We start from the raw sequence: 14,027 nt of genomic DNA on the forward strand, positions 1-14,027 counted from the left end.
CAGCTTTCTGCACATTATTCCTGGACTACTGGAACCTTGAAGTGCTGCATCCCCTGCAATACCAAATTTATGGATGAGGAGACAACTTCAGTCTGCCAGGTGATAATTTGGCATCCTTATGTCAGTGTTAAAATCCCTACAGCTGTAAGTATTTATTGAAAATGAAATATACTCTAGCTAGCACATTACCATATGAATAAATCTAACCTTAAATAAATCATGTACACTCCATCTTTTACCCAGTTTATAAAATTTTTGCTTCTTGCTGTGAGCATTTCTTAACTTAATACAGCTATTCAGAAGTAGAGCAATTCATGGTGTGCCTTGATTTCTTTTATAATACGACGTTTTGCTTCTTATATTTCACATCTTACAGCTTTTGCAAAGTTTGGATTTGATAGGACAAGAACAGTGAGGGCATTAGGACCAAGAGAAAGACGCACACATTGCTCTGTATTATGTCTGGCAAAGTGCTTCCTGACTGAGTGCCGTAGTTACGTGTGAAACAAAGTCAGGGACCGACTAGTTCTCATCTGTTGATCACAGTTAACTTGAAGCCTCTGAACGGGGGAGAGCTGTCAGATCCACTTTCAGAGATAAGGTGCTTCAATCCAGGCAGCAACTGGAAACTTTGAAGAAGGAGGAACTACTCTGGAAGGAAACTATAAGAAATGGAATTTCTTTTTACTTAGAATTTAAAAAAGGGGAAAAAATCAAAACTTTAGATACTCTTTTCATCAGCTAAACATGAGCTTTCCTAACTGAGCTGGGACTGTATAATAAAAGATCTACTTTATCTCACTGGATCCATGCAACCTTTTATGACAGTAAGTGCAATATTAATAGGAATGTTATATTTTGTCTGTAAATAGCGAGGAAAGCATGAAACGGCAACAGTGAAATGTGAGGGGAGCAAGAAAATCCTCTTGGCACATAGTGAAAACCAGGGCTTTGCTGCAACCCGAGGACTGGAGACTGAGAAAGATCCAAGTGATATTTAACATGACCATCTGTATCGTTTTGTCACCAACAGTATGTTCTTGAGGAAGAAGTGCAGATATGGATCACGTAAGCTGCAGTTTCTCTTGTTGTTGCTGATGCTGGGCTTTCTGCTACTGATGGTTACAACGCTGAATCCACCACCCAGCAACCAGAGCAAGGAAGGGACCTTCCAGCCTGTGGAGTTCAACCCCCGGGAAGGGTATCAGATGGACTTTGCGGAGACCCAAGAGATGCTGGAGACCCAGGAGGAGAGCCAGCAGTATTACCCTTTGGATGGGCTATCACCTTTCATCTCCCTGCGGGAGGACGAGTTGATCGTGGCCGTTGTGTCGCCCATCGGCAGAAGGAACCACAGCAAGGCCAGGAAGGGCTATCGCGTGGTGAAGCAGCAGAGCAGGCGGCCGGAGGCGAGGGCTGAGGGGGACCCGGAGTCCCAGCCCCTGTCCCTTCCCCTGCAGGCTGGGGAAGGGGCTGCTGCGGGCGAGCGGCCGCTCGGCCTGGAAACCCACGGCTTTAACGAAGCGCTCAGCGAGCGGATCTCTCTGCGCAGGGAGCTCCCTGAGGTACGACACCCGTTGTAAGTAAAACACCCTATTTAATCTCTGGGAGAAAACTTGTCTCTTTCCCCGCCGCCACCTCCCCGTGAACCTCTCCTCTTCGACACCCCGCGTCCTTCCCACCAAACCCTCCCCTCCGGTCGGGGACAATGATTTCCCCCACGCCGTGTGAGGAACGCAGCCCCGCTGCGCAGAGCCAGGTACGCGCCCAGCCTCCCTCCGGCGGCCCCCGCGGCCGCCCCAGCCGGCTCCCACAGGCGCCCCGCGGCTGCCCGGCCACGGCCTCCCCCGCCGCGGGCGCACCCCGAGCCCGCGGGAGGCGCTGCCGGAGCCCGCAGGGGCTGCACCACCCACGGGCGGTGTGTGAGCCCTCAGGAGCCGAGGGGCGGCGGAGTGGAGGGTGCGGGGGTGGTGGGGAACTGCGGCTTCCAGGGGGCCACCGGCTCAGAAACGGGAAGGCGAACGATCGTGGCTCAGCCGAAGGCTGATGTACGTCTGCAACCTGCGCCCCCCCGCCCGCCTCCCCGCGGCCACAGGGCGGCCGGGCCACCGCGCCCCGCCCCGGCCCCTCATCGCGACTACGCGGCGCCGGGCGGGCGGCAGCGCCTCCTGCCGGCGGCGGCTGGTGGGGCCCCCACAACCGCACAGCAGGTGCCGGTGGGCGGGCGCGGGGTGCTGCTTGTGCCTCGGCCCCCGCGGGGTGCGTGTGTCCGTCTGTCTGTCCCCGCCCCGGTTTTCTGTCGGTCGGCGGGGGCTGGGATGGGAAAACGCGTGGCGGACGGCGCCGCGCTGGGTGCCGGGGGCCCGCCGGGTTGTCGGGCGGGAAAGGGCCCACTCTGCGGCGGGGGGCGAGCAGCTGCCTGAGGAAGGGTCGGGGCAGAGGGGAGGGAGCGGCCGCCCCTCCGCTTCCCGCCGCCATCACCTCATGGTGGTGGGCCTCTGCCAGGGGTCGCTGGGCTTATGGGTGATACAGGAACCAGGACGTGGGGATTTCAGATACAGGAACCAGGAGGTGGGGATTTCAGCTTCTGTAGTGTAACAAGTGACCTGACAAACGTTGGAAGGAAACTCCTGGGGGGAAGGAAGGTGCAGAGCAGTGTGTCTCATCAGATCCGCCAACACCGCTGTAGCTAACAGCAGCCAGGCTGCAGGGCCGCATCGAACAAGAGTTGCATTTGGAGCCCTATATTACATTTGAAGCCCCGTGTCCAGCCTGGAGACTTGAGATCCAGTTACACCAACAGCCCAGGAGGGGCAGTTAATTACACTTCGTAAAAGGGGACTGAGGTGTATCTATGCTCGCCTGCCCAGGGGAGAGGGAAGAGGATGTGGTTGGGCATCTTTTTTTCTTGCCTCCTATAATAAAAGCTACTGTAGCTTTCCCCCAGGACACAGTAGAATGATAAGCCAGAAAACATTTTAAGTAAGACACAGAATACATATATAATAATTTTTCTAGCGATCATTTTCACATGTTTAAAGACAGCTGGTGGCTCTAACCTAAGGGGACAATCCTAAGGAAAGAGCATGAAACAGTTTTCTACACTTGCTTTGTGTTTTCTACACTTCCATTGAATAATGAAATGCTAATATTATTTCAGTTATTTTTCATCATGCTTCACTGGCAGCACTATGTAATGTTCAAAGGAGGAGCGATGACCCTGGTTTACTGCCTGTGATGTCAGCCAAAAAGCAGTTTTACTTCAGCAGCTGAAGGGCCATCCAACAAGAGACAGATTTAATTAGTACTACTACCGGTAAGATTTAAGCCATGGTCTCAGATGTCTTGGATGGGTTTTCCTGTCTTACTAGTTGTAGCCTAAAGAGCTATCAACACCACAGCTTATAGAGCGCAGATTGAAACCACAGATCTGAACATCCGAGGCTTCACAGTTGTTCAGATCTAAATCCAGATCATAAACCTGCAGCAAAGGTCTACCTCTAAGCCAGTCCTGTCCTTTAAGGCACAACACATAAACCTCAATGATATTTTTTAGGCGAAATTTACTCTGGGAGCCTACCTCACAACTATCAGTCCAGTTTTATACTAGCGTAAAATGAGAGTGAACCAGTAAGGAATCAGATTGCCTGTTCCTCTATCCTGTTTGAATCATGTTGTTCTTAAAAATGTCTGTTATTATTTAGTTAGAGAGAACCCAAGCAGTTTGAGACATTGCAGTGAGTTAGCTCCATGGACTCGATCTCTCTCATTTTGCTTGAAATTAGATGGCAAATTCTTGGTACCAGAAGCTATGCCTACTAATTGTGAAGCAATTCCAGATACTATAAAATACAGCTGGCCAAACTTCACACTTACATACTTCAGTTTTACTCTCGAACCAGAGTGTAAGATGTAAGGTAAATGTCATAAGATATACTTAGCTGCTGTTCCTTAGAAATTCACATGAAGAGGTCTGTTGTGCTTTGCATTGGAGCAACGACTGTCATAACTACAGTTTCTTTTTATGTGAAGAGTACAGAGCTCTGCTGGAATTAAACCAGAGCCTGTGGGCTGTGGTGTGCATTGGCAGCCTGGGATCCAACTTCTTTACCTGGAAGGCAATACTTTAGACCTCTCTCACCAGACCCCAGCTTCTAACATAACCCACATTTCTTTGCATGCCTTTCCAGGTAAATGTTTTATGCTAATTTTCAGAATGTAGATGCATAAAACTCTATCTCTTCCAGCACTCCTACTGATCCCACAATAAAACATACCCCAACGGATGAATCAGGTACTTGTCTTGCCCCATTTATTTTGAGTATCAGTTTTGAAACAGTCAGGGTTGCTGGGAGAAAAGGCCTGAGAACTTGTCCATTTGCACTATAAAGTTGTTCTTCCACATCAAGACTCATCCTCTGAGGTACCTTCGTCCCTCAGAGGGCTTTTTGCTGCTATCAGTTGGTCCAGCTGCTGTTGACACCATTTTGGGACAGTGGACCCAAACCAAGCCTGCCATTGTGACTTTTATGTTGGAGTTCTGCCTGAAAAAAAGGTCTGTTTTCCTCTCTTGGGCTTGAGTATCAAATGTACACAGACAAACAGAAACCCACAAGCTGCCTAAAAAGGTTTTAAGTTCCACTACAAAAGCATAGCTTCCACTTGGGTGCTGTTGGGAGCTGAACATCCATGAGACATTTTCCTGATGGTGGGTGGGAGTCCCCATCAGCAGAGCCTTTTGCTGTGTCAGGATTGCTGTCCTGTTCATTGCTGCTTGTATTGATTCCTTATTTTTCACAAATGGGATTAAATCACTATGTCTCATATCAGTCACGGCCCTGACTTTCTGAAATGCTGATTTATGATGGACAGTCTATGAAACTGCTCCAAATTATAGGGAAGGCAGTTCTGTATACCAGTAGCATTTCACATTTTTGTAAAGATTAGACATCTGAATTGCAAGTCTGCCAATCACCATGGCAACTAAACATTTGCCACCTAGGTTATGTATTCAAGTACAGTTATTTTCAATTCTTTTCCAATTAAGATTCTACAACAGCCTTATTTTCTTGCTATAACCACAGTACTAGCAACAGACGTTGCAGTATTATGGTGCAAAATATAGGTACTTAGAGCTGTACTGGATGTTCCTGGTTGGAAGCTGCGTGGTAGTAAAAGGGCTGCATCAGATCTTCACTTTTCTTAATCACCTCTAGATTCTTCTGCCTAAAAATATAAACACTGCCAAGTCACAAGAGTATCCTTTTCTCCATCCTGCTGAAAGTGGAAGCAATTATCCCATATGAAGTTGTGAAATAACAGCATTGCTGATTACAGAAAATTAGTAAACCAAGGACAACATAGATTCATTACGATGTAAAAATCTTGAAGACAATTTGAAAAGATATGAAAAGATATTTGAAAATCTATATGAAATCTATATGATATTTGAATATCTATATGAAAAGATATTAATGTGAAATAGTATAAACTATAATAAATTATTATAATTGTGCTCATTCTAAATTTATATTCCCTGAAGTGTATCTATAGTATTAATTTATTTCGATTTGTTATTAAATCATTCAGACTATAGATAAGCAGCTTTGTGTCTGGATAGTGTCTAGCATCATAGGGCCTCAGTCCATGAATAGAAGCTCTAAGTAAAATGTTAATAAACAGAGCAACATTAAAATTATATTCCTTACATGAGCTTCTGCTGAGTAGTTAATTGTTCAACAACCACTGTGAAATCTGTATGATGATTTGCTTGGCAATAAAAAAATGCTGAAATAACAGTGGGCCACGTTCAGCCAAATCTGTAATTCCTTGAAGAAGTTCTTGCTGCTAGAAATTAAATGAGTTCAGAAACTGAATGACTGCTCCTCAGGAAATGAAAAGGTTTTAAAATGTGTTTTCTAATATAAGCAAAGCAGGTATATAGGCAGTCTTTGCATCACTACAACAGGCATTTGAGGGCTTTTTCTGGAATATGTGCATCCTCGTGCCAGTATAGTGTGTCCTGTCTCTCTGAACCAAGACTGGTACATCAGAAAACATTTTCTGTTCTGAATGTGATTTGTAAATCCTTTACTTAGATTTATGAAACAGCCATTGTTTGACAAGGGTTTATAGTTTTCATATACATTTTCTGTGAGGATTAATAGGAAGCAGTTTTCATTCTTAAATGCTTGAGTTGTCAAAGCAACATCTAATTCACAGTAATTTTGATGGAAGTTTTTTCAAAGTCATGGGTGAAAACTTAGCCCCATGGAAAACTGAGGAGTCATGGGCCCCAGCTGGCACTCTGGAGCATCTCTAGAAATGCCGTACGCTGACCCATGCAGCCAGGTGTCTTGCAGTAGGTTGTGTCAGGACCTGGAGTTGTAAAGTAAATGGCAGAAAATGGCATAAAGATAATCTACCCAGGTGGGAGCCTCATACATCAGTGATTCATTTTCATCGAAAAAAAGCAACATGTACAAGCTTTATAGGGAAAATACATCTACTTTCTTAAATGTATCTACATTTATTTTCATTGACATGTAAGTATCCATTGCTTTACTGTACAGGACTGAGACGTTGGCTTCGTTCGCTAGTCAGCCAGTCCACAGGTAATCTGATCTGTCATGCAGACGAGTTATTTTGCTTGTTAGTCTTAAAGGTACTGCATTTCAGTGTACTATTTCCTGTATTACTTGAGAAAATGTGGAAATCGGTGGAGACTGACCACTTGCTTTATCTCCCTCTGCTTTGCTCTAATCGTCTTCAGTTTCTCTTTCTTTGGCTATTGGGCCAATTCTGTTGAGCTGTGTATTTTCAGGCAGCCAGAGCAAAAGAAAGTGTCCCAAAATACAGCAAAACATTCCTATTTTTGCATTTTAATTTTTATAATGTCATTCCCATATTTTCACTTTGTATTCCAGTCTTGGACACCTTAATACTTCCTTTGCTTTGTTAGAAGTGGGCCAATATCTTAAACTGCTTTCCATCTCTGAAGGTTTAGGTGTAGCTTACAACTTTGCTCTGACAGACAAGTAGTCAGTTGTACCAGTGTTTCTAGTGTCTCCCTCATTTGATCCCATGCAGGTGCCTACAGGAAGAATATGACTCCAGTCTGCCTACTGCTAGTGTCATCATCTGTTTCCATGACGAAGCCTGGTCTGCTCTGCTGAGAACTGTGCACAGCATTATGGACACAGCCCCGAAGGCCTTCCTCAAGGATATCATCCTAGTCGATGATCTCAGCCAGCCAGGTAGTCCCCATTTCTCTGCATGTGAGCTCTTTCTTCCAAAGCGTCAGGGAAGAAACTGTCCTTCTCCATGAAGTACGTGGAGAGTAGAAGGTAAAGAGGACTCTCAGGGAGAGAGCTAAGCAGACCCCTGAGCTGGCTGCCAGGTTTCACTCTTCCATCCCTAGAATTAAGCTTAGCCTTTCAGCTTTGAAATATGTTTCTATTTTCCCCATCATTTCCAAACATGCTATACTTTCTTACTTTAAAGTAAGATCACAGTATGCAAATCTTAGCCTTCCCACTGGACCAGATCTGCTGTAATAATTTCCAGGCTTGGACTTTGGCTGAAGCATAGAGTGGAAAACTTCACATTGCTAAAGTAATCCAAAGTGCTTGGGAAAGCCAAACACCTGTAGTATCTCATACTGATCTATACCTTTTATGAGATGATGAGGGCATCCACCGTTTGCTGAAAACAGGAGAGGAGGCTGTTAAATTTCCCAGAGGAATAGCTTCACACCTAGTGAATTCCAGTTCCATTAGCCTCTACTTCTCTTTGACATTATGCTGCTGTGGGAATATGTGGAACGTGGCCTACTTGGGCATGTAAAACAAACACTCCCAAAACATTTTACCAGCAAGAAGTAGCATTTCCTACTACCTGTTGCATTTCTGTAACAGCTGAATCAAAGCTAAAACATTTCAGTGAGAGTTCTGTTTCTGACAGGGCCCCTGAAGTCAGCTCTGAGTGAATACATCTCTAAGCTGGACGGTGTGAAACTCATCCGGAGCAACAAGAGGCTTGGAGTCATCCGAGGTCGGATGCTAGGAGCTGCACGGGCAACTGGGGATGTGCTCGTCTTCATGGATTCACACTGCGAGTGTCAGAAGGGCTGGCTGGAACCCCTCCTGTCCAGGCTGTCCAGCAACCGGTAAATATCCCCGTGACCTCTGAGCTCCCTGCATATGCAAATTTCTGCTGAAAGAGATGTACTCGGAAAGACTTGGGTATTTTTTTTATCCTCTCTTTGTTACCTTCTTCCTTCTGCTCACATTGCTTTGATTTTCTACCTTATCACCACATGCATCGCTCTGATATGTGGGAAGCAGGATAGGTCACTTGGCTGATAACCCTCACTTCATGCACAGTATCACTGAACTGTCAGTTTATATCCAGTTAGAGCTTTAAGAAGGCTTCCTGGTGGTCTGAATTAAAAAAGTTGCAGTCTCAAGCTGTTTGGAAATTGGCAAATATACACCAGAGAAACTACTGTAAGACTCCATTATTTTTACTTTTTAGCTGTCTCAGTCATGAAGCCAAGGATAAGATACTTTGTCATCCTAAGCCAGTTTGGCTACATACCAATGTCACCTGTACTGTCTCTGTTCCACAGGAAAAATAGATTTGCTGGGCAGCCTAGACAGTTCTAGCTAATTACAGGTACTTTCACTGACACCAAACTGACAGAGGAGGACACAAATGCATATTTTCCAAGTCTTTCATGTTTAGGTTGGTGCTTGGGCCTGTTTTCTAATGTACAGCTGAGCTCCTCTATGCAGTCCCCAAGTCCTTCCAAGAGATTAAATCACTGAAAATCTTTCAAGAATTACATGGGAGTAAATCCTTTATTAAAGGGACTTTTCTGAAATAAATATTTTTACGTTAACTTGTCTATGATTACCCATAAGCCAGTTGGGAAAAAGTGAATTGCTTGAGGGGGTAAAAGAAAAAATACATCTTTAAAACTTTTACCAGACCGTTAAATAGTCATACTAAAGACCTTCAAAGGCTGTTCCCAGGCTGTGGAACAAGCTGCTTTTATGGCTGATTATGTTTGCTTGTAAGAGAATTAATTTGAGTTTTTAGAAATGATTACATCATTCGGATGAAAACATTAAAAATACTGCAAGCAAGGGTAATGTTGCCCTAGGATGTCAGGACTATTTTTTGTAAATGATCCTCCTTGGAAAACCAGATTATTTTTTGTCTGCTGACTTATTAGATGGTTTATTATGAATATACTTCATGATTCTGCCTTGAGCTATAGGCTATTGTTGATGTTCATGCAAAACTCCCATCTGTACCATTTGGCCAGTCCTTATTCAAGGTTGTATTGCTGAAATTAAGAGAGTTACAAAAAGTGTCAGAGGAGAGCTATAGTGAATGGGGAATTACAATGGCAAGGGAGAAGTTAGAACCCCACCACAATTGTAGTGATTCACTGTCAAAAATTATCCCTGCTAAGGGAATGCAAAGCCACCAAGCCTACTTCAGCTCTGAGTTTTATATAGCACAGTCACCAGCGGGTGAGAAAGGGATTCACTTCCCCTATAGGGCTTGTAGGCTCATTCATTCCTCCAGCAGAGCAGAATTTAACAGTGAGTTAGCTAATGGCTAACTGGATCCATGGAGCAAAGGTGGAAGGATGTTTGACAGTAATATGATCTAAACCATCCCTTTCTGTATGCTGTCTGTCACTGTGTCCGACCCTGGAAGCTCTGTCACTGCTAGTGTGGAGAACCTGTGCCGTTCTCCAGTGCATAGGGAAAACAGGCTCTAAGGCATCTGGCAATCACTTTCCCTCGCTGTCCGTTCCCCAGCTGAAGAATGGTGATAAATAACACTGACCTGATAAGGAAGTTAATTCATGATTTTTCACAGTTTGCGTGTAATGCTTGCATGGAGATCACTATGGAAATGTAAAGCATTAGCATAGTCAACTTGGCTTCATTTAGCAGTTGAGGAGCTGTTAAATTGAATCATGTGCACTCCCTGAGACTACCCAAATGAGGAGAGTACAGTGAAAAAAAGCTGACAGTGACTGGTGAAATATCCATCATTCCTCTTCTTAATGTACCAATCAAGCTGCAACTCATGCACTTTTGCTGGAGAGACAGGATGGAAAAACACTTAATAACCTAGAGTGAGTGAGTTGTTTGCTGGGAAGGGAAAATGCAGACTTTCCAAAGCCCAAACCTTTGCAGGAACTTAGCAGAGCTGAAGGGAGATTCTAACTTTGAAAAACTGTGATTAAGCCTAATTTTCTAGGCTCCTGATCAGGTCTGAGACTATTATTGTGACCTGTCTTAGAGCAATGCCAAGAGAACCTTGCCCAAACTGAGACATCCCTGTGAGTTGAACATACTCACAAAAAGGGAGATACACCTGGTTCTGAGTAGCCTGTGGTAATGACAGGCAGGATAAACATGAAAAAATTTATCCCAGTTTTACAGGTATGGAAATATTTGACAGATATTTGACTTGCTCCGGGTGATGACATTTCGTCTCCCTACATGACGGTTTTATTCGCTAACCCAGTCAAAATTATTTTCCCAAAAAGTATCGAGTCTTTCTAAAATCAGTACACATGCACTTATGGGCACCTTGACCGGGACTAGTTCTGTGAACCATACCTAACAAATTGACTGAGAGCTGTACATCAGCTTAGTATATCGCCTAGAGAATGTTTCAGCGGTTTGTAAAGCATCCCTTGACATTTTGATTATTCAGGGATGAATACTGCAGGCACCTGGACAACATTAGAAAACTAGATGAGATGCCCCACAGATCATTTCGTTTGACAACTGCTTGCGTTCCTGGATAATTCCAGGTGAGTAGCATGGTCATAGGAGTGCAGCTGTGCAGTTATTACAGTCGTCTTTTGAAGGGTTTGCCTTTTCTAGGAGACAGCTGCTATTTTGTATTTGGTCCAAAGGCAGTGAAAGGCAGAGGGGGCATGTAATGAACTGTGTCATGAAGCCTGGAAAAGGTTGTTTCTTTAACATAAAAACAGTGACCATCATGCGGAAGCAGGATGATTTTTTTTAAAAAAAGGAAAAGATCCGAAGTGTGGTTCCTGAGAATATTACTTGAAAGCAAAATGAGCCTTGATGGGAACCTTGACAAGGAATTCCACCTCTGAAAAAGGCATGGGCACCATAACCGTGGCAGAGGGGTGGCTTGCAAACGGGTAGCTTGCCCATAGAACCTTTCCTCTGCTCCTTGTTGCACGGGCTGTTTCCCTCTGTGCTGATGCACTGCCTACACCACAGCTTAAATATTATGTTAGGAAACAGATGCCTGTGGTATTATTAGAAGAAGCCTATCTAGTTTCTAAAATTCAAAGTGCCTCTACTTAGCACTGTGATTCTAGGTTACTAATATTTAATGAAAATGCTGTTAAACAGAATAAGAAATGAACATAGCAGTGGAAAGGTATCTCATCTGCTGTTTGCTCCCATTCAGGAGTGAATGGGAGCCTCTGCTTGTGTACAGGATGCAGGAATAGAAACAGAGTTCTGCTGTCTGGAAAATTTCTAGTTTTATGGTAATATACTAGAGAGAAAGGAAATATTTTGCACTAAAGTTGAACAGCTCCTCATCTCTTTTCGTCTGATTCTCCACTTCTCAGTGGCCCATACCCCAGCTTTTCAAGCTACCAAATACATAGGCCAACTGTTTTCTGCCTTCTCACAGGCTCAGGGAAGCATGATGTTATCCATCCAGAGCCCACACAACCCCAGCATCTGAGCATGCATTTCCATGCTACTATCCTTGTTTTGAAAACATTGCATATACTTCACATGTAACAGCCTGCTTCCTGGGACTTCTCTTTTTGCCTGATCCTTTTATATCCTCCATTTGTCAATAATACTCATTTCAAATTGAGTAAATTAATGCTTTGCATTTGCATGGTATGTTATACGAAGATATGCTATCTCTTTTTACAGTCTTTCACAGTTGATCAGGATCAGTAGGTGACCTATTTTCACGAAGTTAAGGTAAAGAAACTGAAGACGAGAATCTAAAGCCAAAAGCAAATATCACTGCTGAAAGCAGGAGCAGTGAGGATTTAGGCATGATTCATGGCACAATGCCCTGGCTGTCCAGTGTAAAAAGGTATTGGTCGCTGCTACAGGTTTTGGTACCCCACATACAAATGTGAATATTTTCACAAAAAGACGGGTTCAAAAGACTTTTTTTTTTTTAAAATAAAGCATTCCCTTAACACTCTACCTAGCAGAGATTTGAAGTATATGTGTAGTGCCTAGCATATGAGTAGTCTGTCAATTCAAAGAGACTGTTCATATGCCCTAAGTTAGTCTGGAGTTTGTCTGTAAGGCAGTATTTGAGTAATCTGTTACACCATGGCTTTACCATTCCTGATCACTGCCTTTTATCTTTTTATTAACCCTATCTAATTTCAAATGTTTTGCACTACTCTTTCCCCGAAGACTTCAGCCAACGAGCAAGATGCTTTCAGTTAAAATGCAGCGTGCTGTGGAACTGTCTTGGGTTCTCAGTTACTTACTGAAGTTTTGACTACGTGCAGAGCCAGAGAACTTGGACTGCGTGGATTTCCTAGCTATCTGATTTTTGCAGGCAATGATCCACTCTGAAGCTGGTTGAGGAAAATACATAATTTTCATGTTTGGGTATTTTTGTTCCTCCTTATTTACAGGGGGATTTAAACAGATTAAAATCTGTTCCCTTCCCAGCAAAAGAAAGTACAAATCAATAAAAAGCACTTTCAAAAAACAGTGTATCTAAAACTTCAAAACAGATGTGTTAATTAAATCTTCCTCTCCTCATATTACCTATTCTAAAAGTAGAAAAGAACATAATGTCCATTGTGACTGTAAAGGGTCATGGGAAGACATTTCATTCGCAATTGTATTTGGTTGAGAAATCCCAAACCAGGAAATTGTTCTTGTTTGGGTTGCTCTTTTTCATGGAATTGTGACCTTTTGTAGTTCATGAGTGTTCCAAGCAAGCATTTGAAATATTCACAAATTAGTCAAATGATTGAAAGGCTGGCTGCTAGTTGTGGTTGAATTTCCTGTTTTTTCCTTTCCTTGGATTCCACAGAGTGAAATTAGCAGTAGTTTGCCAGTGTGTGTTTAATTTCGAAGTGCCAAGAAGCTGCTGACTGTCTGCCAGTTACCCAGTTAAAAACAAAAAGAATAGCTAAGAACAACTTCCAACTTCCAATTACCTTCTGCGGCAAATTTGCATTTAGAACCACACAAACGTCAAACCTTCAATGAATATGCAGAAAACAGATCTTTTATTTAAAAAAGCATTAATACAAAAGATAGGTAAAGCACTGCTTGATTAAGATTAAAATTGGACATTGACCAGTTTTCACACAAGATAGATGTTGCTGGATTCCTCTATTTCAGATCAGAAAGACACTCTAAATATTTAAAGTTTTAAGAAGGTGTATTTCTGTTGGTTTCAGCAGAGCTGCACCAGTTTACACTAGGTGAAGATCAAGCATTACACTTACATACTCTTGAAATCTGTTCATCTTGGCATTCTGAAAGAGCTACCAGAGTAGTAGCTCTAAAACACAGTTATCAGTTTGTACTGTAAAATTTTGTGGGAAAGGAGATCAGATTTTATTTTGTTCTGGTTTACTCTTGAATTTAGCCAGGGTAGAATGTGATCTATTCGGTGAGTTATGTTCAGTTGTCTTAAACACTGTACTTTTCCTTGTCATAATTTGCAGATAGTTTGGATAATTGCTTGGTCTCCAAACCATCAGAATCCGTTACCTCACTGCAGGTATTTTTCTTGAATGGCATTGAAGAATTGATGCCCAATAACAAGCAAAGCAAAAGCATGCATTAAAAATAATGGATTATTTCAGCAAGAACTAATACTGTGATGCTTACTCTTACAAGCAATTGCACCAATGTTATTGCATCATAGGAGTTTGGAGTTCTATAGTCAAAACAAATCTAAGGTGGATCCAAAAAGAAGGACATGTTTTAAATGGCTGAAATGAT

The 14,027-nt window shown here is 43.2% G+C and overlaps 1 protein-coding gene across 3 annotated transcripts in view; it reads left to right on the forward strand.

The window, feature by feature from the left end:
- The window catches only part of GALNT15 (polypeptide N-acetylgalactosaminyltransferase 15), a 27,812-nt gene continuing 13,785 nt past the window's right edge, over positions 1–14,027 (forward strand). The window contains exons 1-4 of one of the 3 annotated variants that reach the window (XM_075083175.1): positions 1–144; positions 1,034–1,579; positions 7,090–7,256; positions 7,963–8,167. In XM_075083175.1, coding sequence (XP_074939276.1) covers positions 119–144; positions 1,034–1,579; positions 7,090–7,256; positions 7,963–8,167 — 944 coding nt within the window. In that variant the 5' untranslated portion in view covers positions 1–118. The remainder of the gene's footprint in view (positions 145–1,033; positions 1,580–7,089; positions 7,257–7,962; positions 8,168–14,027) is intronic. The other 2 variants (XM_075083174.1, XM_075083173.1) reach the window with 2 other exon arrangements.

The sequence above is a fragment of the Phalacrocorax aristotelis genome, chromosome 2 (assembly GCF_949628215.1).
Source record: "Phalacrocorax aristotelis chromosome 2, bGulAri2.1, whole genome shotgun sequence".
Classification (NCBI taxonomy): Eukaryota; Metazoa; Chordata; class Aves; order Suliformes; family Phalacrocoracidae; genus Phalacrocorax; species Phalacrocorax aristotelis.